General features: G+C 53.3%; 1 protein-coding gene across 33 annotated transcripts in view; it reads right to left on the reverse strand.

Moving 5' to 3' along the window:
• Phldb1 (pleckstrin homology like domain family B member 1) overlaps positions 1 to 25,523 on the reverse strand; it is a 48,823-nt gene that overhangs the window by 23,013 nt on the left and 287 nt on the right. For 32 of the 33 annotated variants that reach the window (XM_087905591.1, XM_087905589.1, XM_087905588.1 and 29 more), the window contains exons 2-9: positions 19,666 to 19,746; positions 18,719 to 18,842; positions 17,675 to 17,845; positions 9,304 to 9,429; positions 6,384 to 7,738; positions 2,779 to 3,060; positions 2,203 to 2,343; positions 1,975 to 2,112 (exon numbers count right to left, since the gene is read on the reverse strand). In XM_087905591.1, coding sequence (XP_087761717.1) covers positions 1,975 to 2,112; positions 2,203 to 2,343; positions 2,779 to 3,060; positions 6,384 to 7,738; positions 9,304 to 9,429; positions 17,675 to 17,845; positions 18,719 to 18,842; positions 19,666 to 19,725 — 2,397 coding nt within the window. In that variant the 5' untranslated portion in view covers positions 19,726 to 19,746. Of the gene's footprint in view, positions 1 to 1,974; positions 2,113 to 2,202; positions 2,344 to 2,778; positions 3,061 to 6,383; positions 7,739 to 9,303; positions 9,430 to 12,260; positions 12,414 to 17,674; positions 17,846 to 18,718; positions 18,843 to 19,665; positions 19,747 to 25,523 lie in introns of those variants that run through there. The other variant, XM_087905578.1, reaches the window with a different exon arrangement.

Raw genomic sequence — 25,523 nt, forward strand, 5'->3', positions numbered from 1 at the left:
AAAGGAGGAGCTGAAGATATTAGCGCTACAGCGGTGCAGCAAGGGGACCCCAGCCCAACCCCCATGGCCTCCCTCCCCCTCCTGCCCAGCGTGGGGGTGGGGTGCCAGCAAAGCAGGCTGAACTTCAGTGGGGATGAGGGTTGCAATTAGTTCGGCCCGTTGCCATGGTAATAGGAGCCCTAGGAGTGGATACAGGGAGGAGGTGGATGGCTCTGTCTGGGGCGAGATGACACCTCTGAGGGCGGAAAGGGGGACTAGGGGAGGAGTTGGTGAGTCACCCCTCCGAAGGACAGGCAGAGGAGAAACTGTGATTACTGATTCCAGAGCCAGAGTAGGGCCATGGGCTGGAAGCTGGGAGGGAAAGTCAAGAGAACCTCCTCACCACCACCATCACCACCATCACCACCTCAAACACCTGGACCAAAGGGAAGGCAAAATTCCGGGCCCCTGAGCAATCTCGGTTAAATGAGGCTAGCCAAGTTGCTTGTGAAATGCCTCAGTCCTAAGGAACAGACTCCCCTGCTGCACCTGCCCAGCTCACTGCATCTGCCCAGCTCACCTAACAGAGGGAAGGCCTTGCTCGGGTCAGGTCCTGAGGTCCAGACACTACTGTCTTTAAATTATTCTGTGTTCTAGGTGGCCTCCAGAAATAGAGAGAGGGAAGGAACCATCTGAATTCAGCAAGAATGGATAGTCACTCGGTGGGCAGAAAGGCCCTGTCCAAGCCCTCCAAGCTCACATCTGGACCTCCTAAGCACTCAGCTCCAAAGGGCTAGACAGGAGGGACCAACAGCTCACCCCCAAGCCCTGCCCTTCAAACATTCTGGAGGCAGCAGCCCAGGCCTTTCCAGCAAAAGGTGCTGTCTGGGCAGATCAGTTCTTTGGCCATGTACATCTTCCCCCAACACACATATCCTCTCACCCCTCCTGTCAATGGTCCACTAAGCAAAATTTAGCTGTGCCTTCCTGCCAGTTCCTTTCTGATCAGGGAGTCCCGCATCAAGAAAAGACGGAGGCAACATTAGAGGGGCGAGACCAGGGGTACGAAGTTACTAACCATGGAGTTAGTAAAGCTGGCATGACTCAGCCCTGCCTGGGTGGCCTGGCAGTTAGGGGCATGCGGAGGGCCCAGGACAGTGATTAGAGGGGGCGTTAGTGCAGGCCTGGTCAGCAAGCATTGGGTTAATTTGGCACAGAATCTTGGAGTGTGGTTTTGGGGGCCAGAGACAAAGCTCTGTAAATAAAAGGGGGGCAATGAATTTTAAGATTCTCAAAATTGAGAAAAAAAGAGGAAGATAACTCTCAAAAAATAATCCAAAAGGAAAATTAAAACTTCTTAGAAAAATACTGTCAAATCCAGAAATAGATGAACCCTCTCCACTTCAGAGCTTTTGGCACGCTGTTGGGCATCTTGGACATGGTTGGCACAACCCCTGTGGGACGGAGCAGCCCCTGAAGACAGGCACGAAATCTGAAGGGGGCAGGGGCAGGAGCTGGGACCATCTGGGATGGGAGGCTGCAGATCCTGATGACAGGAAACAGAGGCCTGTGGGCCATCTCCCAAAGACCACATCCTAAGCACCTGAGGCATGCTTGAGGGAGTGCTTCTCCCTACAGTGGGTCCCAAACCTGAATCTTGTCCCCCACCCCAGCAGCACCAGTGCTTCAGGCTGTGCTCACTGCCCAAGAAAGAGCTTTGGCACTTCCTAGAAGAACCACGCAGGCTCCAGAACGGCAGGCACCCAGGCAACCATAAGTATCACAGAGATCCAGCTACATGAGACCCCAAACACCAGCCCAGCCCCTGACAGTACCATCCAAGCTTGTACCTTCCATAGAGAACAAGGCCCCCGTCCCTGGAGGGTTACAGAGACCATGTGGTGTGCAGGACGGATGCTGAGGGATGTACAGCCCTACAGAAAACATTTATTTTCTCCTTCTCTTCCGGGCCACGAGCAGTCAGGTATGGGTTACCTTGTCCCTCTCCTTCTGGATGCCGGTCTCCAAGGCCACCAGCTTCTCCTGCAGCTGGTCCACTGCCCTTTGTTCTTTCTGCAGCAGTGTACGCTCTGCCTCCCTCTCGCCCTGCAGCAATGCCCTCTCCATCTCAGCCTAGACACAGACACCAGGACCCTCATCAAGGCAGGGAACTCAGGGCGGGGCCCCACATCCCAGAGCCTGGGGGCCTCCCAGGCAGCTCACCTCTCGGGCTGCCTCCTGCAGCTGCTGCTCCAACTCCTTTACTCGGACCTTCAGCTGCTCCACACGCCCCAGCACCTGAGCCCGCTCCTCTTCCACAGCCAGCACCTCTCCCTGGAGCTTCGTGCTAGGAGCATCTTCATGCTGGAGGGGAGGAGAGCCACCCATGGAGGAAGTCTAGAACCTTCCGGGATCAGACGGACTAAGAGGGTGTGGATCACACATTCCTCAAACTACTTGAATAGGGTAACTAGGCTAAAACAGGAGACAACTTCCCTCCCAGCCAGGGAGCTCAGTTATAGGGAAAAGATTTACCAGAGTGCCAGAGTTGGGTGGGGCCCCAAAGAAAAACAGGTCATAAAGCACATTTATAGCTTGGGAAAGGCATGGTCACCTCCCTTTTCCTCCTTGCTTCCACAGTTCTTCACCTTGATTCTTTTTCACTACCCCTCCTCACTGGGCCCTAGCATTCCCATCAGCTCCTGGCCCCGCCCCCTCAGCCCCTAACCTCCCGCTGGGTGTTCTCTGTGCTGCTGCACCCATCAATCAGCTCCTGGCCCCTCCCCCTCAGCCCCTAACCTCCTGCTGGGTGCTCTCCGTGCTGCTGCACTCTTCTTTGAGGTTTTCCTCATCAGAGCGTTCCATGCTCTCCCACAGGCGCTGGGAGGCACCTCCAGACTCCTCACCGCTCCTCCCAGAGACCACCGTGGCTCCTGTCAAGGCTCTCGAGGGCCTCCTCCCTGCCAATGCCAGCGCTGCGGTGGCCTCTCCAATACTGGGCAATTCCCCAGCCTCGGGTCCCCCGTCAGCTCGGCTGTACTCGGCACACAGGTTCAAGATAGTCTCCAGGCGCTGGCGTTCCTACGGACAATGAGCGGGCAGAGCATAAGGAATGAAGTCTGAGATCTAGGGTGGCCCAAGTCAGGGTGTGCTGAACACCAGGATTCACCATCATGAGGACAGCCTCAACCTTATGACCTGTGGGAAAGACAAACGTGGTACACACCTTTATCCCAGCACTCAGGAGGGCAGAGACCTGTACATCTCAGAATCTGAGGCCTGGTTTACTTAACGAGATTCAGGCTAACCAGCCAAAGACTACATAGTGAGACCCTAACTAAAAATAAATAAATAAAAATGAAAAACGAAAAAAATTCAGCCGGGTATGGTGGCACATGCTTTTAATCCCCGCACTCAGAAGGCAGAGAGGCAGGTGGATCTCTGTGACTTTGAGGCCAGCCTGGTCTACAGAGCAAGTCTCAGGACAGTCAGGGCTCCACAAAGAAACCCTGTCTCAGAAAACCAAATAAAATAAAATAATCCTATGGGGGGAGGAGGGAAAGAGGGTCCCTCAAAAGTGGGCCAGAGAATAAGGCCGTACGCCACCTGTCCATGTGGCCTGCCCCTCCCATTGTCCTGTTTACTTTCCCTTTTCATTCTATCTGAAGCTTCTTCATAGTCACACAAGGGCACATCCAAACACATGGGAACAGACAGCGACCAGTAGCCTAAAGACCATCCTGAGACACAGAATCACCCAGGTGCTCTGGTGATAGGGGTGCACACACACGCTTCGGCACAGGGGCACACGGATCACTAGCTCTACATAGGCACACACAGACGCTCCATGTACGCTGGGAGGTACATCAGCATTAACAGGTAGCTACACACAAAGACACCAGCCCTGACATGCACACACACAGATAAACACAGTCTGCACACAGCTGGGTGGGCACCTGCAGACAGACAAGGTCGGAAAGCAGACCACGGGCCACAGGACCTGACAGTCCAGACACAGAGAGAAAAGGCAGAGAGGACACTGTCTTCCTCCCCTGTCCCACCTCAGCTCCAAGTCACTCAGGCAGCCAACCCTTTGCTCCTTCCTGGCAACTTAAGCTAGGTAGGTGTGAGCAAGTACTCTGTGGCCTGTTAGTCTATTCTCTCACTATAAATCCTGATACAGAAATGGTCACCTCTTAGGTGCCTAGGAGGCGAGGGAACAATGGTAGTCATGTTTCTGGTCTCTGTCCTACTCATCATTTACATGTAACACCCCAGCCCTGACTTTCAAGCCCAGACCCTGACAGGGTTTCTGGGGTCTCTAACATCAAATCTCTGTCCCCGCCTACATTGTGGCCTCAACTCTCCACCCCACAAGACTCACCTGGCTCCTTTTCTGCGGCTTGCCCAGTTCTGCAGCAAAACAAAACCCCAGGAACTAAGCCTTAGCACCCAGGAGGTTGGGCCAATGCCTCACCCCCGCCCTAGGACCCAGATAAGCAGCCTGGCTAAGGTAGGAGGGGCAGGGTGCGGGCGGGCGGTCTCTGACTTAAAGTGGCAGGTGGGGCAGGTTGAGGCTGGTGGTGAGGTGTGTACCTGTGTGTGGGGTTGGGGGTGGGGAGGTTGGGCCCAGCACTGATATGCCAAGGCTGATGGTCCCTCTCAGGATGAAGACCCAGGATAGCCACAGTATAAAGAGATGACATGTGACAAAGACTAGGGGTCCTGCCTCCCACAAGTGTACTGCCCCACACCCTCAACCCAAAAGGACCAGCTTCTTCCCAGATTCTTCAGGCAAATGTCCTCCTCAAACCAATTCCAGAGTACCTGTGTCCCCCAAAATCCTGGGCTTCTGCTCTCAAGAGAAGGAAGGGAGAATCCATGTTCTCATATGTGGGCTCCGAGCATGCTATACACAGCAGTCAATGCCCCTGGAACTCCCTATGCTATTTGGGGGAATCCCAGCCCCCTCCCAGCTCAGATGCCATCTCTAGGACAGCTGCCCAGAACCACACCCAGACACAGCAGCACCATTTATGCACGCAGACACATACAATCACACAACCACGGAGGCAGGCCGGGGGCTGCCCATCCTGTTTCTCCTCTACCTTAGTACCATACTCTTAGAGGACCCACCTGGGCCAGAGCGGGCTCACGCCCACTCAGAGGCCAAAGAGAAGCAAGAAAGAGGGGCAAGGGCGCCCCTATAAAGAACAAGTCCCAAGTAAAGGTGCTTGGCCGTGTAAGCCTGATGACCCGAGATTGATCCCTGGAACCCATGTAAAGAGGAAAGGAAAGAAAGACTCCACAAAAGCTGTCCTCTGGCCTCCACACGCTCACCATGCCATAGGCCTTCAGCAACACACCCATGCACACACACGCTGGTAATAAATAGATGCTGTAGAATAGGAATCCACCAGTTCTGGTGGCGCAGGCCAGTAGGATTTGCTGAAAGAGGCAGAGGCAGGAGGATCTGGAGTCAGTTCAAGGCCAGTCTGGGATATGTGTAGCCAGGCAGTGGTGGCACTCGCCTTTAATCCCAGCACTTGGGAGGCAGAGGCAAGTGGATCTCTGTGAGTTTGAGGCCAGCTTGGTCTACAGAGCGAGTTCCAGGACAGCCAAGACTACACAGAGAAACCCTGTCTCCGGAAAAAATAAATAAATAAATAAATAAATAAATAAATAAATAAATAAATAAAAAAGGAAGCCTCACCACCACCACCACACACACAATCCAGGTAGAGTGATGCATGCGTGTAATCTTAGTATGTAAAAGGCAGTAGGGAGATTATGAATTCGACCCAACCTGGACCACATAGCAAGCTTGCACCCACACTGGGTTTTATAGTGAGACCCTGTCTCACCAAACCAATAAAAAAAAGTGGAGGAGTAGGAAATAAAAATAATTCTGGGGCTGGGATCTAGCTCAGTGGTAAGAGTGCTATTCTGGTGTAACAAAGGTCCTAGGTTGTCTCCTACTATAAAAAGAGAAAGCTAAACAAATGTTCCTCTCTTTCTTTTTCTTTTTGAGACAGGGTTTCTCTGTGTAGCCCTGGCTGTCCTCAAACTCACTATGAAGACCAGGCTGGCCTGAACTCAAAGAGATCTGGTTGAAGAGCAACTGAGGAAGACACTATCCACTAACTTCTGGCCTACACACAGACACACACCTGCACAAGCATGCACACGCACATACAAATAAAAAATTTAAAAGCCTTAGAGATGTCAAGGAAGGCTCCTCTTAACAGCACCAGGATCATGAGATACTGGTCACTTATCCTGACGGTTTATCCTGGAGAAGCCCAGGCCCTGTACATGGCCTCTCCAACTCCGCCAGCTGGCCTGCCCACACCCTGGCAGATGCACTGCCTTGGGCAGCGGCAGCTTCCCTAGCATTGGCTCACCAGCCTCTCCATCTCCTGTTCCCGGAGCCGCTCCTGGCGCTGTCGTCGGTGGTACTCCAAAAGATCGTCCTCATTGTCACTGATCTCCGTGATGCTATTTTTCCTCTCCCTCGCGATAGGCACCCGCAAATCCCCACTAGAAAGTTTCCTCTGAGCACGGGGGCTCTGACGAGGTGAAGCCCCAGTAAGGGAGCCCAGACTATAGGCTGGGCTTAGCCTGCCACTGAAGCTGCCTTTGCGAGGTGCCAGGGACTCCCCAAGTGTAGGTGAGGGACTCCGAGTCCTGCGGCCCCGCGCTCCCAGAGTCAGGGAGAAGTCCTCTGGCGAAGTCCCATGAGCTGCCCAGCGCCTGGGCCGAGGACTCTCAGCCACTTCCCTGCTTAGCTTGGGATCTGGGGTAGTCCGGGCTGGCAGTGGAGACAGAGCCCTTCTGGACAGAGATGGACTCAAGGGTGGCAGTTCTCGCATACTGTCCAGGCCTCGTCGGCTCAAGCGAGGACTCTCAGGAGGCTGGAGGGTACGGGTTGCTGACCCATCTGAAAAAGTTCGGCCCACCAGTTGTCGAGAGGGACTGGTCGTTAACACCCGTTCTGTGCCTGTGCCTGGAGGCTCACGGAAAGGACTGGGAGGGCGCTCCTGGAGCGTGCTAATCTTGCTGCGGGGAGCAGGGACTGGAGACTGGAACTTGGGACTGCCAGGAATACTTGTGGGTTGGCTGCGGGCACCAGAAGACGGGTATTCACTCAGGCTGATAGCCACCACAGGTAACTGCCCACCCAGTCGGGGGCTCTCGGTGGTTCTGCGGGCCTCAGCCAAGACTGTGGCTGCAGGACTGTCAGTCAGAAGACCCCGGAGACCAGGACTGGGAGGTCTCTCGTGACCCCCTTTTCTGCCCAGCCGAGGACTTTCGGAGGAACGAGTTACACTTGGACGAGACTGTGGGGGTTGCAGAGCCAAATGGTAGCTAGAGGAACGGGCAGGCACCAGTGGAGGCACAGATGGGCCTGGCTCCTGACCGCTGGGTGAGTGGCTGGCACAGCTTCCACTGCTGGCTGGTGAGGAAAGAGGAGAGAAGGCTGGAGAGGTGTTCTCATAGCTGGAGCCCACAGACATGGCACCGGGGCTGGTTGGAGGTGACAACAGGTAGCGGCCACCATTAGCCATTGGTGACAGCGGGGATGTGGCAGCGGGCTTCTTGCCAGCAGCTCCAGGCTCCTCTAGCACCAACGAGTCCATGATTTCCTGCAGGTCCTTCTCAATAGAGCTCACGAGGGAACTGTGGCTGGCACAGGCTGAAGGTCCCCGGGTTGCAGGCTGGCCCGTGTGGTTCCCATTCACCAGGCTCTCTGATTCAGCTGAGAGGAAAGGCAAAGAGGCCTCTGGTTTTTTGTTTTTTGGCTTTAGGGAGCCACACACATGCACAAGCAAGAAAATACCACCCAACGTCATCCTAGGGCAGTGGGGCCAGAAGAGATGTGTTTTGGCACCAGCCCTCTCTGCCACTGACCTGTTCTGCAACCTTAGTCAAACTCTTGTGCCCCAAGGTCCCCTCCTATAAAGGAAGATGATAGGCAGGACCTTCCTGGCTCTAACAGTGAATGACTCATGACAGAGTCAGCAACAATAACAGGTACTTACTTCTAAGCCTAGCTGTTTTCAACTCACCCCAACAGTACAGTCCTCCTTGCCCTGGTTTCCCCAACTTTCTGTGCCTCTCTTTTAGGAAGAGCAGGTGGGCACACTGCAAAAGAGGTCCTACTGTGGAGCTGGCCAGAAGTTCCAGGGCTACTCAGTCTAAGAGGCCACCAGAGCCTCTCAATCCAGCAGTCAGAGCCTGGGGTGGGGGCTCCAGGGCCGGATGAGTAGTGACAGCCATGCCAGTTTATCCAATCCCACACAGAAGGATTTGCTAATGGCTTATTCCTGGAAGCCTGGCCGAGGAGCCTTGAGGTACAGCCTAGTGTCTCCAATTATTCCATTAAACCACACCAGCAAGAGCCAGCTTTTGCCTGGCCCTAGCCTCTGTCAACCACCCAGGAGTTTAGAATCCTCAGAACCAACACCCCAACAACTAAAGGAGTGACATGACCAGGCTGGGGTGGGGGCACAGTGAGCCCCCAGGGGACTGAAAAACATCGGAGCAGGGAGTGAAGAATAGGATGGGTTTGCAAGGCTGACTGAATCAGAGTGGCCGCCATGCATTCCCAGCGACCACTTGCCTGTCGTGAAGTCACCCACCTACGGAGGTCACAAATGATCATCCCGTCAAGTGACCCTGACATACATGCTCACCTGCCACAGCATCAGCATCGGCCCCTCTAGTCCCACAGCCATCTGAATGCCACTGCAGAGCTTAGGGTGGCACACACCCTGTTAGCGTCCCCATCTGCACCCCACCCCCTAGGCAGCTGGCTGAGGAGCCTGTGTTGATTCCTAGAACAATCACCAATTCTCCTCCGGGGATCAATAATTCACACACAAGTTACAGCTGTTCTCTGAGTCACTGGGCGGCATGGCATGGCCCGAGGGCCTCAGGACATGATCACCAGCAGGGGGGACCGGGAAGCTACTAAGGGTTCACCATAACACACTCCGGTCCCCTTGAATGACACACTCTGGCAACACAAGAGGGCCAGGGTCCCAGACACAAAGTCAACTTCCAAGGCCATAGGGTTACAGGTTAACAGAACCTTGTATATCCTCAAGGTACATAACTCCCCAGCTTGATCCAAGCAGCATTGCCTTGGCTCTTCTCCAGTGACCCCACGGCCTAGCATTCTCCCAGCGCATGGCAGGTGGCAGCGAGCCCAGACCACTGGTACTGTCCTGCCCCTAACACTTCAAGAGTGGCTGGAATGGGCAAGGACACATGTCTAAGGAGGTGCCACTCACCCAGCCCCGTGTCCAGCTGGATACTTACCAGAGGCGGGGTTATAGGAGGGCCCTGGGGCCCGGGCCCCTGCTGGAATCATACTCTTCATCCACTTGGCTTCAGCAGGGTGGTTAAAGCGCAGGAAGGTGGACTGGCCCAGACACAACATGCAGCCTGCAGAGACAGCAATCACTTAGCCACCCCAACCACAACACTAGCACGCTTATACAGTCAGCTCCCAAGAGTCAACCCTGCCTGTACTCGGTGTCCATACAATGCATATCTGCCCTGCGATGGAACCCAGTGATGAGTCCCACGGCGAAAATCAGAGTAGGAAAGATCACTGATAGATAAGTTCCCAAAATCAGAGTCCTCCTGCTAGCTCCTCACTAGCTACAAAATCTTCAGGTGATGCCACTCTATCTCCAAGCTAGTTCTCTCATAAGAATGGGACACTTGATACTACCAGATCTCCCAGGGTTAATAAGACTGTATATGCAAACATTCTCCAGAAGTAGAAAAGGTTCTTCAGAAAAAAATGTTTGGCTCCAGCACCTACATGGTAGCTCAAAACCATCTGAACTCTGGTTCCAAGGATTGTGATGCCTTCTTTTGATGTCTGAGGGCACAAGGTGCAAATCTGGTACCCTTACATACAGGCAAGCAAAACACTACACATACAGTGAATAAATCTAAAAAAAGAAAAAAAAAAGGAGAGAGAGAAAGAACAACCACCACAGATGCATACCTGTGATCCATCAAACTGCCTGGGATAAAAGGGTTAGTTTGAGAGGCAGCATCTTCCTGAGTCACACACACACACACACACACACACACACACACACACACACACACACACAAGATATGGTGACAAACAAAACAACCTAGTGGGACTCAGAACTTACTTTAGTTCCTTCCTGTGGTACGGCTTCAGGAGTACTACAACCCTCTCTGAGCACCTATAGAGCGAGTGTTTCTCTTTTTTGGACAAAGCATCCCCCTGCCCCGACTGTTTCTTGGTCTCCCATAGAATCTAGCCAGTTCTACGCCACTGGGCTCAGCTTGAGCCAAGCACATTCCCAGGCAAGAGACACAAGCCCAGTCCTGCCCAGGAAGTACGAGTGCATAGAAGGAGGTGGGTATGTGGGAGCCAGAAAATGTAGCCAGGGGCTCAGGAGTGTGCACAGCAGCAGGTGTGCCCACAGGCGCCTAAGCCTGGCTGGCAGAATTCCTCCTCCTGGCCTTGCCAGGTGTTTCCAGGCTCCTGCAGAAGAAGACACGTAACTGGAAGAAGTCAGAGCCCTAGGGCTCTCCACTACTTAGTCTTCCAATTTGTCCACACTCCCAGCCCCAACCTCCTGGCTACCCAATCCGGTGCTACCTAGTGCCCCATGCTTCATGCCAGCCTGGGCTATGACTGGCAGGGAAGTCAACATTCCAGGACGTTGAGGCAGTTCAGCTCAGGGAAGGCTGCAAGGGCAAGGGACATCCCAGGCCAAGTGGGTGCTTGGACAGGGCTCCCCCTACTGAACTCAGAGGCCCAATTCTGAGACCCTGGACACTGAGGGGCTCACAGTCTAAGAAGCCCACCCACGGTAGAGAACTGTATCGGACAAAGCCACCCACTACTTTGGCACACCCACAGGCCCTCCCAGGCAGACGGCACCAACAGTTCTAAAGGCTGATGGGTGGTTGGGAGAGTAGGGAAAGCCTTCTCGGCCAAGCCACCAATCAAAGGAGCTAATCCCATAGTAATCATAACTGGGATAAATAATAGTCACCCAAGCCATCCACCTAATTACAACTACAGCTGTTTCAGGAAAAGCCAGTCACCCACCCCCTTTCAGCCGAATATTTAACAGTCTAATTAATGCCGAGTTTTAAGGATCATCATTCAACTCTAGGGTGACGGGGACAAGGGGCTGCGGCTGACCACACAGTCTAAACTGGGCTGCCGGTGGGGAGGTGAGGTGGAATCCACCCCAGCAGTGCCAGAACCACCCAAGGAGGCTTTGGGTAGCTAGGGACCCTCTACCTTGGCACCTACAGCCTGGAGTCACTGCCCTGCCCTACCCCCCACAGGGGGTGTGGCCATGTTGCTCTGGGCTATAAATAGTGGTGCCAGGCACTGGCGCTGTATTAATAGAGTGGGCAGGAGGGCAGCGGAACAGAGAGCAGAGCAGCTCTGGCCCAAATTAACTTACTATTTGTACTCAGGGGCCGCAGGCATTGCTCCAACTCTGGCACCTACTGCCCCGAGAGACCTGGCCAACCATCTATGTTAGGAAGCCCCCTCTCTGCTCACTCAGACATCCCCAGGGCTAGCTCTCTCCAGAATCCCAGGAAACCCTGGCCATCCAATCAGAGTCAAAAGTCCCTGCCTTGTCCTCCCTGCCTAGAAGGACTCAGAGGCCAGCTGTATACAGGTGGGTGGAGGAACCGCACATCTGGAGGGAAAACACTGGGCAAAGGAGAGGGTGGATCCTGTTTGTGAGATGCAGAAGGGAAACACCCTACGCAGACTCACACACAGACACTCAGAAACCATACAGGCTTATGGCCATATGGGCAGACATGCTGCACACTCAGAGCGACAGTCACTGCCCCGCTGGCCACACAAATAGAATGGACTGACCAAATGGAAGCTGGGTGATGAGCCCGTGACTCTTGCCATCGGAGACTCTTTTCATAGCATAGGCTCCCTCAACCTAAACAGGACCCCTCAACAGGCTCCAGAGGCGGGTCCCAAGGAGCAGACTGCCCAGTGGTGGGGAAATGGGGTCTGCACAGTCACTCAATAACTCGGACCCCCCCCCCCCCCCACACACACACACACTCAAAGACGTTCTGGGCACAAACGCCATCAGATTCACAGCCTCAGGCTCTCAAAGAGGGGCGAGGACCCCATTCTCCTCATTGCGCCCACCCTTCCCAAGACGCCCCTCCCAACCGGAGCGTCTACGCCCGGTTGCCTGGGGCAGTGGCTGACCAGGGTGAGGACTCACCGCTCAACCCGGACCTCCAGACCGTTCGCGTTCCTACTAGCCGGGGTCCCGCAGGTCGCCCGCCTGCCCTGGGCCTTTGAGGGGGCGGGCCGACCTCCCGCGCCGCCGGCTCCAGGCGCGGTACAAGCAGCCAGGCAGCGAGCAGCCGCCAATGCCCGGGGAGGGGCGGGCCGGCCACCAGTGGCGGGGGAAGGGAGCCAGAGAGGGAGGGACAAAGGCGAGGAGGAGGGGAAGAGGAAGTGATGGAGAAGAGTGTGGGGCTGGATGGAGAGGGCGGGGTGGGAGGGAGGATGCCACCAGGCGGCGGGCTGGAGAATCCGCGCTTGGGGCTGGAGAGATAGTGGGACAGTCAGGAGAGCTTCCTAGGGAGATGACGCTGGAAGTTAAGGTGAGAGGTACAAGAGGCCGGAAGATGGAGAGCCAGAGGTCGGAGTGCTACCAGGCTCCATCTCACCTAGAGCTCTTTAGAGTAGGAAATCTATGGCTGAAGCCCATGGCTGGGGGCCAGTGTCACCTTGGGGCAATCACAACTTCTGGCCTGGTGGCCTTGGAGTCTTTATCCACTGAAGAGGAGATGGCCTCAGTGACAGCGGAGGACATTCTATGACTCCATATATGAGGGAGAAGAGTAAGAATTGACATTCTATGGCTCCATATATGAGGGAGAAGAGTAAGAATTCCCCATGGGGGTTCAGTTAAGGTCACTAGGTTTAGCTATGAGCCTCAGTCCAACACTGAGACAATGTCACCCTGGACTGAGTGCTCAGGCCAAGGCAGTGTTCTGTGCAATGCAAGCAACACTGATTTCGGCTCCTGTCACCACCCTACTGGCTTTTTCTTCTGGTCCCCACCCACCAGTGCTCACCCTCATTGACCCAGGCTGCATCAAGCGCTTCTCCTCCAGCCCACGGGCCAGCCCTTCCTTTTTCTTAGCCACAACCTCCAGATGGGGTACTCCAGCAAAGAGCTGTGCGCCTCCTTTCTGGCTGAGGGGTAATGGTGCTTTAATCCCAGCACTCAGAAGGCAGAGACAGCGGGTCTCTGTGAGTTCTAGGCCAGCCAGGACTACACAAAGAAATCTTGTTTCAAAAACTGGGGGGAGGGGGAGAACCTTTCTGGGGCTGGAAAAACGGCTCAATGTTTAGGAACACTGGGTGTTCTCGTAGAGGATCTGGGTTCAATTCCCAGCACCTACATGGCACTTTAGAGCTGTCTGTAACTCTGGTTCCTGGGGACCCACTTCCTTCTTTTTTTTTTTTTCTTTAAATATCTATTTATTTACTCATTATGTGTATGTGTGCAGGCCAGAAGAGGGCACCAGACCTCATTACAGATGGTTGTGAGCTACCATGTGGTTGCCAAGAATTGAACTCAGGACCTTTGGAAGAGCAGGCAATGCTCTTAACCACTGAGCCATCTCTCCAGCTCCCTCTTCTGGGCATTTCTGTGGGCATTACGCAAACATGTGGTATACAGACATACATTTAGGCAAAACACCCATACACATAAAATATTTTTTAATTTAAAGGCTCTTGTTGTCTGAACCCTTAAGGTCAAGTAAACAAATGTTATAAACCAGAATGGTATAGGCCACGTAGCTGGGGCCCCAGGGAGTTGCTTTTATCCTAGGTACCTGGTCCTGGACGCCAGACCCTCACAAGACAATCAGCACACACTCTCAGACACGCTGTGTGTTTAGCAGCCCAGGGAACTTTTAACTGTCATCTCCAATACACACCAACACTGCCCAGTCACACTGATCCCCCCCCCCAGCCAGGCACACACTGATCCCCCACCCCCCCAGCCGGGCGCACACTGAGCCAAACAAACATCCACATTATACACGCTCTATCACACACAATTATTGTCACACTCTCATGTCCCCAGCCTCCAGCTCCCTCTTAGTTCTAGACTTATTTGAGCTGGCCTTTCAAATAAGCCCCTGGAGGGACTTTGAAATAAAAAGTCAGTTTCCTTAGAGAAATGAGGGAATTGTCCATTCTTGGCGAGCAGGTCACCGCCTCGCCCACTCACTGACATGCTACACATGCCCGCGTGCAGACACAAACAGACACACTCATGTTCACAGGAAACTTATTTCCCTTCTGAAGAAAAAAAAAAGGAAGAGCCATATAGGGTCAAATGTAAAATAAAGGGAGGCGTTAAAAAAGAGAGTCCCCAGGAAGAGTGAGTCACTGGTCTGGAAACTGTGATGGCCAGCTGGACAGACCCAGGCAGACAGGGAGATGCTGCCAGAGAGAAACAGCGCAAGAGGCAGACACAAGGAAGCTAGAAGCTCCCAGTCTTCACCCCTGCTCTCCTTCCCTTGAGTTTTACTAGTAAAGATCATTATCAGCCCTAACAGAGAAAGCTTGGAGGCTCCCTGCCCAGTTCACAGAAGGAATAACGTAACTGGAGGGGAAGGGAGGCTCTGATGCCCTGGATCACAGGAAGGCAGCTGGCACCCCAGGAATCCTGGCTATCTTGGAGCTCCTTCCCACCAATGGGAGGTTTCAGAAGTGAAAGACACTTAAGACAGTGGCAGCTCATGGTAGAAGTTGATGGGGGGACCCACTGTCTAGACAGCCCAGGTCCTGAGCTGTGTGATTCTTTGGAGTCTCTTTTCCTTAGTCCCCTCCCAAATCTTTCATGTGGTTTGGTGTTGTGGTCCTAGGGTGGAGCAGCCTAGACCCAAGAATGAGATGCCTCTGCCTCATTTCCGTGGTCCCTCTCCCAGCTCCACCCCTTGCTCTGTAAAGAAGAGGGCACCATGGAATGTGCCAAGATGCCTGGGTACAGGGGTGGCTCCCTCACATGTTTCATTTCTCTAGGCTAAAGGTTGGCATCTGTTTTCTCGCCTCCTCCCCCTCCCCTGGTCCAAGCACACTCTTGACTAGAAGAACCCGTCACTGCCATCTCTGCTTGCCATGAAGCGTAGCATTCCAAGTTGCCTATGACTGGGCATAATGCCCAGAATGGTGCTTATTCTAAGGCCTGGTCCAACCAAAGAAAGTGTCCTGTTATTCCCAAGATATCCTTTTACCTCTCAAAGAGGATCCCCTGTATAAGCCCAGAGCAGACAATATGCCAGGAAAAGAGTGTGTGTGTTTGTCTGTCTGTCTGTGTGTGTGTGTGTGTGTGTGTGTACATGCATGCTGAATCTAGGGCCTTGTGCTGCTAGGTAAGTATTCTACTACTGAGCCACACCCCCAGCCCTATGTGATCCTCTGGCACATATGACATGCCACGGAGTTCTCATATACAACACAGAAAAACACACATAGACATTTTGGTGCCATCAGTTCTAAGTTCGCCCACCACCCATTTGACTACATTGGTCTGTAAACACAAGGAAAGACACAAATAAACACCAAAATACACAAGCCTCGGAGACACAAACATATCCGGAGATTCATAAACAAAGTCCAGTTACATAGACACACAGAGATAGCACATGCACCCCCGCACCACCCAGTATCCAAGGAAACGCACTCCCAAGAATGTCCGGACTGGGGCCAGGCAGGGCTGGGCTTGGTGCCTTGCTCCAGAGATGAGACAAGGAAACCCTCAGCTCCTGGAAGCCAAGGGGGGTGGGGGTGAGGAAGAACACCCATTCCTTTGTGCCTCTGCCTACCCTGCCAGGCTTCAGAAACGGGCGAGCCCAGACAAAAAGACTGGGTTGGGGGGTGGCAAAGGGAGTTTAGGGTCAGAAGAGAGTAGGAGGGTGCATACTTGGCAAGATGGGCTTCTGGCCTCGGGAAAGTGGGGTCACTAGGGCCACAGGAAATATTTAAGAATCCTGTTGTGGCCTCAGACCCTCGCTCTTCTTGAGAGCTAAATGATGCCCTAGGAAGACAGAACACAGCATCGATGCTTCCAGCTCAGTCACTATCCACAGGGCAAGAATGCTTTTACTCTGGGGAGATAATGGCATTGGGGCATACAAAATAGGGACTCTTCCTCTGCTGCTCTGTGTCTCACCTACATATCCCTGAACTCTGGAGCAGATGCTCTCCCTGATCCTCAACAGGACAGCCAGGGACCAGACACCATCACAGCCAAAGACCCAGCTTGGGAGGACTCCTCCCACTCAGAGACCCCAAGTCCCAGGAGAAGGCAGGTATGCCCTCAGGTGCTGTGGGACCTGCCTCCTTGAAACATGTTATCCATGATCTGCCATACGCTCGGAGCAGAAGGGGTAAGTGGAACATGGTTAATTCCTATGGTAGAGGTGAGGGAAGTGGCACTTATGACCCCCACGGAGCTTGGGAGACAGTGGACTGAAGCAAAGGGGCTTCCAGCCAATGGGCTTCTGCTTAGAGTCAGGCTCGCCCAAAGCTTCCATCCTTAAATGAATTTGACTCACAGAGATCCTCCTGCTTCTGCCTCTGGAGTGCTGGGATTAAAGGTGTGTGCCATCACACCTGGCCAGATCTTCTTTTTTTCAATCCCTTAATTAAAAGACTCACAAATGTCTGGGCATGGTGGCTCACACCTTTAATTCCAGCACACAGGAGGCAGGGGCAGGTACATCTCTGTGAGTTCGAGGCCATCCTGGTCTATAAAGTAAGTTCTAGGACAGTCAGGGATACACAGAGAAACCATGTCCTGAAAAACTGAAAAAAGAAAGAAAGAAAGGAAGAGAGAAAGAGAGAGAAAGAAAGAAAGAAAGAAAAGAAAAGAAAGGCTCGTAAATGAACTAATGGTGCTTAGTGCCTATTTCCAAGGTGAACATATCTGGCCTATTCAAAGTACCACCTAGCCAGTCCTTACCTGCCTGGTAACCATGGCAATTAGGGGACTTTACACACCAGGGCCTCCCTTCCCAACCGCGCAGCCTGGAGCCGTAGGAAACAAAAGAGTAGCCACATCCATAACCCTAAGCCACTGTGTAGCAGGAAGAGGCATGTCCTCAGATTGTTCCATCAGATTCTGCCCTTGCCCCATCCCCTCAGGAGATTTCATCCTCTAAAGCAGAAAACAACTCTCTCTGGACATCACAGAACACCTCTGAGCCTTCCTCAGTACTGTTCCACCCGTTCTCCCACTACAACCACAAAAAGCCACACTATACACAGGACTCAGACAGCAGGAATTAAAACCTCTTCTCTCCATGTGGTGTGTGAAAAGTGAGAGAGAGAGAGAGAGAGAGAGAGAGAGAGAGAGAGAGCGAGCGAGAGCGAGCGCAAAGTCTGGAAGCTGGGGTGGGTGGGGGAGGGTGATTTTCAAGATGTTCAGACATCGACACTGAACCTGCGTACAGCCATCCATCCAGCTGACAAGGGACCACGGCAGCAGGCTCCCCCACCCCACCCCGTACAGCCATTCATCCAGCTGACAAGGGAACTGGGGCAGCAGGCTCCCCCATAATCTAACGTGCACGAGCTTACTGGTGTGGAGATACCAAACCTTACCCTGAGTGAGCCGGGTAGGCTGCCGAACAGGGAGCCCATCAATTGTGCAGGCATTGCCACAGGGGTACAGGGTGAGAGTACCCCTCAGATTCTCGATGTAGCAGTGTTCTGGAGCCAGGCCTGGACCCTGGAGTGAGATATCCCTGGCTGCGGAACCAATCACTGTCCTCCCTGGAGACAAGAGGCAAACTGAGTCAGAATGGTCATCCAGGTTAAGAAGTCAAGCAGAGAGCAAGGGGGCTACTGTGCAAATATCTCTCTAGCTCCTACTTATGTTCTGACTGCCCTGTTCTGGCCACCCGTAGTCTTCACTGGAGCCAGCAAGTGGTAGAACCTTCTCCCAAGCAGCAAAAACTCTGTCTGGGTGGGATGACCCAGAGAGGCCACAGAACCCAGACACCCCGGCAACAGAGAGGGAACCTCCTCTGTTACCCGAATGTCCCACTGGCTTCCTCCTTTTCCTCCGCCCCCTACTCCCCTATCTTCTTAGAAATGCCCTTCTCTCTCAAGTCCTTCTGTTACCAGCAACCTCCCCCCTCCCTTCCTCTCTCCAGTCCTTTCTTGCCAGCCAGTGCAGCCTCTCCCCTCCATCCCTCCCTGGTAGAGCCCCTGAGACTGGCATTTGGAGAATGTGGGGAATCCAGTATCACCCAGGCAACAGGTGCAGCCAGGAAGGGAGAAGGGCAGGCAAAAGCCATGCCAGGGTCTCCTCTTAGGGTATGTGTCCTTGGCTCCCATCTTTTCACGTTCCACACAGCCCTTTCCTACACCAGGCATCATCCTGGAGTAAGGGGTGGCAGCGGCTCATTTCTTGATTCCCATAGATTACTAAGAGCAATGCACTTCCTTCTTTCTCCCTCTACTCTTCCTTGATTCTAAACTGATCTTTAACCCCAGCCATGGAGTCAGTTTATTTGCCAAAGAAGGCAGTCAAGGAGGCAGAGACGAGGCAAACATGGCTTGCACAAGGCAGAAGGGACCCCACACGACAGCCTCTGGGGCAGGAATGCATTGGGTGACGGACAGGGCAGGTACCATGCTCACCTTCCTCCAGCGGCAGGAGCGTGATAGCTGTGCTGAGCCTACCGCTGCCCAGGCTCACCAGATGCGGTTTGTCCGTCTGCACTTTCAGTCCTTTCCCTGTCTCAATCAGGTCCAGTGGACCTTTCTGCAGGCAAATTGAATGGAAAGTTAGGTTTAAAGACTCCAGGCTGGGACCTGAGCACCCTACTCCCAGTCACACCAACACTTGGCCTTCTCCAAAAAGCTCTGAGGTTGCTGAAAGTCTTAGCACAAAGGTCTTATGTGGAGCATTACTGCACCCAATTCTACTTACATCTGAATCTGGACCACTAGCTCTCCCCGCTGGATTTATCTCAAACCTACGCTCAATTACTCCTTTGTTTTTAAAACAGAAACAAGGAGGGAGCACGGTACCTAGTGGGAAGGGGTGAGTAGAGGAGAGCCAATCTAGCAGGTTTGTCCCGGCCCTATGGCTGTGGAGACACAAATCAGTTGAGCGATCCTGCCAGAGGGAGTCTGTAAACCGATTTCAGACTTTCACAGAGGCGGTTCAGGTCAGGCTGAACCAATTAACCTGACTCAAATGAGCTAGTGACAGGCTTGCAACTAGGGACGGACAGATGGACAACAGGCAAAATCCTTCTGCTCTCATCTGCGAACCTGGACACGGGTGAAGGAGATGAACCCAGGACTGGAGAAATGATTCCGTGGGTTAACAGTGTGTTCTACTCTTGCAGAGGATCCAAGTTCAATTCCTAACATCCATATCAGAGGGCTAACAAGTCCCTATAATTCCAGGCCCAGAGTTATCTGAGTTCCCTGATCTCCTTGGGTACCTGCGCTTCATACACACATACCCACCACACACAATAAACATAATTTAAAATAAAAATAAAACTTAAAAAAGAAAAGCTCTGAACCCACTCTCACTAGCAGCCCTCTTACCCCACAGTCCCAGGTCCACTTACCTGCACCACAGCCTGGGACTTGCACGCAGGGCCTAGCTGGCTCCTATTTAGAGTATCCATGGTCCCGGGGTTGCAGAGCTCCTGGGAACACAACAAAAAGCAGGTAAGTGGGAAGGTCAGGGAAGAAAAGGGAGAGAAATGGGTTCTGGGACAGGGTTCTCAGAATAAAGTAAGCACAAGCTGCTGCGATCCCCAGTGCACACACAGGAAAGGTGGAGAAAACTAAGGAGCTTCGGGGTGGGAGGAACAGAGGCGACACACACCTCTGCCTCCATTCAGCTCCCAGCGACAGCATGGGCACTACACCGCGCCAGACCTGATCCTTGCCACCACAAGCACAAAGAACCCTAGAACTCTAACTCACATTTCTGCTGTATTCTTGCTCTACACTCCCCAGATCCCGGACTCAGCAGCAGAGGACACCTACCCTACCCCCACCCCCCAGTCATCTGGAGTCTTAAACAGAGCAGGTAGGGCCAACCAAGAGAAGAACAAAGTCCAGGGAAGCCCCTCTAAGGACAATGACAGCCAGAGACCAGCCAGGTGGGTACCAGGGCTGAGCTGAGTGCAACCCCTCCTCCAGCCTTTCCTCTTCCTCTTTTCCTTTTGTCTCTTTTCCCAAGGGTCTCAATAGGATGTTTCCTTAAAGGAGACAGATAAGGCAAACCCGGTATTCCTGTCGTGTCTGTACGTCTCAGCCCCTGCCCTTTTTCTTTCATAGAAAGCTACCTCTCCTAAAATCACCAGCTATAAAATCTCAATATTGGGAGAGGAAGACGCTGGGGCTCTTCAAGGGCTTCGTGTTAGAGGAACCAAAAGCAGATTCCAGAGCCCAAACTTGAATCCCCTGCCTCTCTATTACCCCTCGATAGATCTGTTGTTACTTTTCTATAAAGTGTTTGAAGACCAAGTAGTAGACTAAGTCGCACCCTGGGAGGTGCAAAGCATTCTGGAAATGGCAGCTATTAGAACTATGTAACCTTGACATCCAGGCCTTCGACCACCATTGCCCATTCCTGGTCCCCAGGTCTATGCTTTTGGTATCTGACCTCTGCATGCGCACACGTTGCCAACTCATCAGTGTTTCCTTCCACTTTCTCTTCCAGCTACCAGACAGGTGACTTGCAAAGGAAGCAGAGGCGGAGCCTACATTCCAAGGAGCGTCTGCTCCTGGCAGTGGGTCTCTCAGGCCCTCAGCCAAGGAGTTAGTTACTAAATTTACCCTTCCCACTTCCACCCTTCCTGGCCTGGCCTTCATCATCTCTGTCACCATTTCCACCCAAGTTGGCAAAAAAAAGAGGCAGGAACAGTGCCTGGGACCCAACCCAGGACTGCCTGGGAAGAGAGAAGGCAGAGGTCACTAACACACAAAACCCCACACTGGCCTGGCTGCCCTGCAGAAGCGCTGACTACAGGCGAGTTTCTGAAGACAGAACGCTATAGGTCTGTCCATCCTTCTGTCTTTCTCTCTTTCGAGATTAAAGGCATGTGCCACCATCAGCTATCTCCAGGGCTTTTTGTATGCTTGACAAACATTCTATCAAATGAGCTATTAACCCCAGGACCCTGGGATGGTTTTTGTTGATGCTTGTTAGTTGGGACAGGGTCTCGGTCTGTAGCTGACCTAGAACTTATTATGCAGCCAGGCTGGTCTAGAACTCCTGTTTTTCCCTCCCAATTGCTGGGTTTACACCAGTCAGGTAAGTCAACACTCCTGGATTGGGTAAGTCATTAATCGCCTCTCATTGTCAAATCAATCTTCTATAAAACCAGAATAATGACAATAATTAAAGAAAAACTAGCCAGAACAGGGCTTGTCCAGAACAGTACTTGCCTGGGGCTAGGAGTAGAAAAGAGATACACTGAATAGGCACAAGATTTTTGAGGTGCTGTGTGCAAAAGAAATGTTCTTTCTGTGTGTGAATGGGATGTAATGTGTGCACATGTGTGTCTAGGAACATGTGTGCAGAGGCCAGAGGAAGACTTCAGGTCTGTGCTGAGTCTCTGAGTTATTCCCCCAAGTCGGGCTATCTCACTGAATCTGAACTGGGCTGGTGGCCATCAAACCCTGGCAATCCTCCTGCCTTCCTGTGCTCCCAGCTCTGGAGTTACAGGCGCTGGTACTGGGAATTTGAGTTTAGGTCTGCATGTCTGAGCAGCAGCCATTGTCACTGGCTAAGACATCTTCTCAGTCTGTACCAGGAAAGTCCTAAAACTTAAGATTCAGTGATGGTTGTGTAGCTCTGTAAATAAACTAAGAATAATTGCACACATCGGTTGGGTTGATTTTGTGCTCCACAGATTATTCCTAGAGAAAAGCTGTGAGAAGAGATTGGGAGCTGGAGAAATAGCTCTTTGGCTAAGAGCACCTGTTGCTTTCCCAAAAGACGAGAGTTTCATTCCCAGCATCTACATGGTAGCCCACAACTGTTGGCAACTCCAGTTCCAAGGATCCCATGCCCTCTTCTGGCCTCCATGAGCTTCAGACACATACCTGAGGCACAGACATACATGCAAGCAAAGCAGCATACATATAAAACACAAGTTTAAATTGCTTTAAAAATTAAAGATTATCTGAAGATCCAAGCAGTATACTAAATCACACTCGAACTACAGAGCGATCTAAAAACAGCAGCTATGATTAGCTGTGGAAGGCACACAGGTCTGGGCCTCAGTTTCCTCATCTGTCACACTGGAGTACCTGTTACTATCACCCTGCGAAGCACTTACTTATTTACACCGAATAAACTCAGCTGGAGATAAAGATTGCAAAGGAATTAGGTTAGGGAGGGAATAAGAGCGGCTCAAGGAGAAGTGAGAAGGGAATAAGAGGTTGAAATGAGAGGGAGAGATAAAGAGAGGTGTAGAGAGAAGATAAGAAACCACACAGCAATTGGAAAGTGCCAGGCTATGGCTTCAGCTCAGAAACCTAACCCACAGCACAGGAAAAAGACACCAGACCAACCTGACCCAGGCTCAGAAAGTGCCTTGACATCGGGATTTCACCGCAGCCCAGGAGCCCTTTTCTTTTTTTTTTTTTTTTTTTTTTTTTTGGTTTTTCGAGACAGGGTTTCTCTGTAGCTTTGGAGCCTGTCCCGAAACTAGCTCTTGTAGACCAGGCTGGCCTCGAACTCACAAAGATCCACCTGCCTCTGCCTACGGAGTGCTGCGATTAAAGGCGTGCGCCGCCACCACCACCTGGCCCAGGAGCCCTCTTCTATGACCTTAATCCCTTGTCCCTTGAAGAAGCAGTGCTGTCCCCTGACACCCTCCTCTGACTAATTCGTTATGGTCCCACAGGAAGGCTATCTATACCTAGAGCTGTAATTACCCACTCTGTAGGGCATTTCTTAAAAACTCAGCTGTGCCTAGGCACCAAAAAAAAGGAAAGAAAGGAAAGGAAAGGAAAGGAAAGGAAAGGAAAGGAAAGGAAAGGAAAGGAAAGGAAAGGAAAGGAAAGGAAAAAGAAAAAGCCCTTTTGTGGTGTGGTTTCCACTGCTGAGGAACAGGCCTGCTTTTCTGCAACCCTCCTGCATCCACATGCAGATGCCCTAGCGCCTCCTAGCCAGTAAGGCAACAGGGGCCAGGCTGTGTGGCTATCATAAACTTAGGGAAAGATGCACTAGAGAACCAGGGCTGGGGACTCCCATAGGTAACCCGGATCCCATCCCCAATGTGCCAACAGCCAACAACACTGACACCTGTACGCAGGCCTTGGCACTTGAATAACGGGAAAGGGAGTCCTGGAGAGAGTCAACAGCTCCGCCCTGGGCTCCGGAGTCCCAAGATGAAAGGTCCAAAGCCTTTAAGCAAAAGGCCAGACCCCCTGCCCTCATCTGGGTCCCACAGGGCCAGCCGGTGAAATGCAATGGTCACTGCGTAACTGTAGGCCAAGGCCTTTAAAGGTCATAGTGACTTTCATCTTCCCTGCTCACGACCGCCCTAGAGGAAGGGCCACCCGCAGAGGAAGGAACCACGACAGGAAGGAAACTGAGGCTGGGCGGGCAGGTTGCCCAGGAGAGGTGGGGCAAGATTATCCACGGACTAGGCATGTAGAGAAGAAATTAGAAATAAGAAAAATAGGCAGAGGGAAAAAAGGGAAACAAAGAGGTGCAGGGATTTGAAGTGTGAAATCAATGAGCCAGGAGAGGAGGAAAAACCGAAAGCTGGCTAGGAGAGCCGGGTGGTACAAGCCTGTAAACCCAGTTCGCAATACTCTGGATGTGACCACAGGAATAGCAGCCATTCAAGGGCAGTCTAGGCCTGGGCTACATGAGACCTTATCTCGAAAAATAATGCTGGGGACGAAGCAGTGAGCTCAGAGGAGACTGTGGGGGAGGCCCAGAGACCCCTCAGAAGCACGCGCATGCGTTTGTGTGTGTGTGTGTGTGTGTGTGTGTGTGTTTGATTAAGGATGTGGTCCATAAGTAGAAGAGGTGGCAGAGGAAGAACTAGGCGCTTCAGAGCATCTTGAAGGGGAAAACTGTGGGGCAGGTGGGAAAAGAGGAAGCCCCAAAAGCGGGAGAGACTTGGACAACCCGGGACGGAGACGACAGCTAGGAAGAAAGAGTAGATGGAGTGAGGAGTATTGGGGAGAGACGCTGCAAAGGTGCACCGCACAGAGGCCTGCCCCTCCCCGGGCCACCGGGTGGGACAAGGCTGCAGTGTTGGGCAGCCTGCTGTGGCCGCCCCGCCCGCCCGGACCGGGACAAGCGGCCTTTCTTCGTCAGGGCCGGGAGAAAAAGTCGCTTGTTTGCACGGCAGGGAAAGGGGGCGGCCTCGCAGCTGCAGGAAGGGGGCTGGTGAGTGGAGGGAGGTACGTGTCCGCGGGAGGCTGCGTGTGAGTGGAGCGGCCTGCTCAGGCAAAGCTTTCCCGCGCGTGGAGTGCGTGGTGTGAAGTGTGCCGAGTGTGTGGTGAAGTCAAGGCTCATGTGAAGGATTCCCATGTGCACCGATGGTGTGACACTGGGCTGTCGGTGTGTGACGTGTCTCGCGGGTGGACGGAGGTGAGGCATGGGATGCTGTGCGTGGGAGCCGTGAGGATGCTCGAGTTGGTGGCCAGTCTTGTTTGTGTGACCGCTGTGGGGTGAGCCCGAAGTGCGATGAGTCAGTCCCCCGGAGCCTCCGGGACCGCTGAGCTAACGGGCCCAGAATGCAGCCCCACCCGGGTTCTCTGGGTCCCCCGCGGGGCTGCGCGGTTGCTGGCCAAGTCCCCGCTGCGCTGGCCTGAGCGGAAGCGTCCGCGGCGCCCGGGCAACCCCGCGCCCGGCGGCCCCACCCAGCCGCCTGCCCGCGCTTCCCCGTCCCGGGGGAGCCGGATGACGGGGCTCGGCCTCTGTAGGGGAACTCCGCGACGCTTTTGGATCCAGACCGCGGAGGCGGAGCGACAGCATGCGGCTCAGTCATTCCAGGTCGCCCTTGGAGGCTCCTGGGACCCTCAAAGACACGGGGGTCCTGGAAGAGCGCCCAGGAGACCCTAGACGTGGAAACCTCAGGATCCCTGCCTGACTCCCACGCCTCAGAGCTGGACTCCACATCTTTAAGTCCATCCAGGAAGCTGGCCCTGGGACAAGAGTGGAGACGCCCAGGGGATCCCCCTTCCGATGGCCCTTCGGCTGTGGAGATGGACCAAGTGGGATGCTGTCGACAAGTACACGCGCGCCTACCCCACCCGAGACTCTGCGAGTGTGGGACACTGGCCGTCGGGGTGCCCACAGAAGAACCGAGTTCCCGCAAACTCGGGGTGAGGGGGGGTTGCTCCGCAGGGTACCAGGGCCCCCTCTGGTGGTGGCGCTGGCAATGACTCGGGAGGGCAAAAAGCAAGTAGTTCTCGGAGAGCGGCCCACAAAGCCCCTTCC

This window comes from Myodes glareolus, chromosome 4, assembly GCF_982192425.1.
Source record: "Myodes glareolus chromosome 4, mMyoGla1.1, whole genome shotgun sequence".
Taxonomy (NCBI): domain Eukaryota; kingdom Metazoa; phylum Chordata; class Mammalia; order Rodentia; family Cricetidae; genus Myodes; species Myodes glareolus.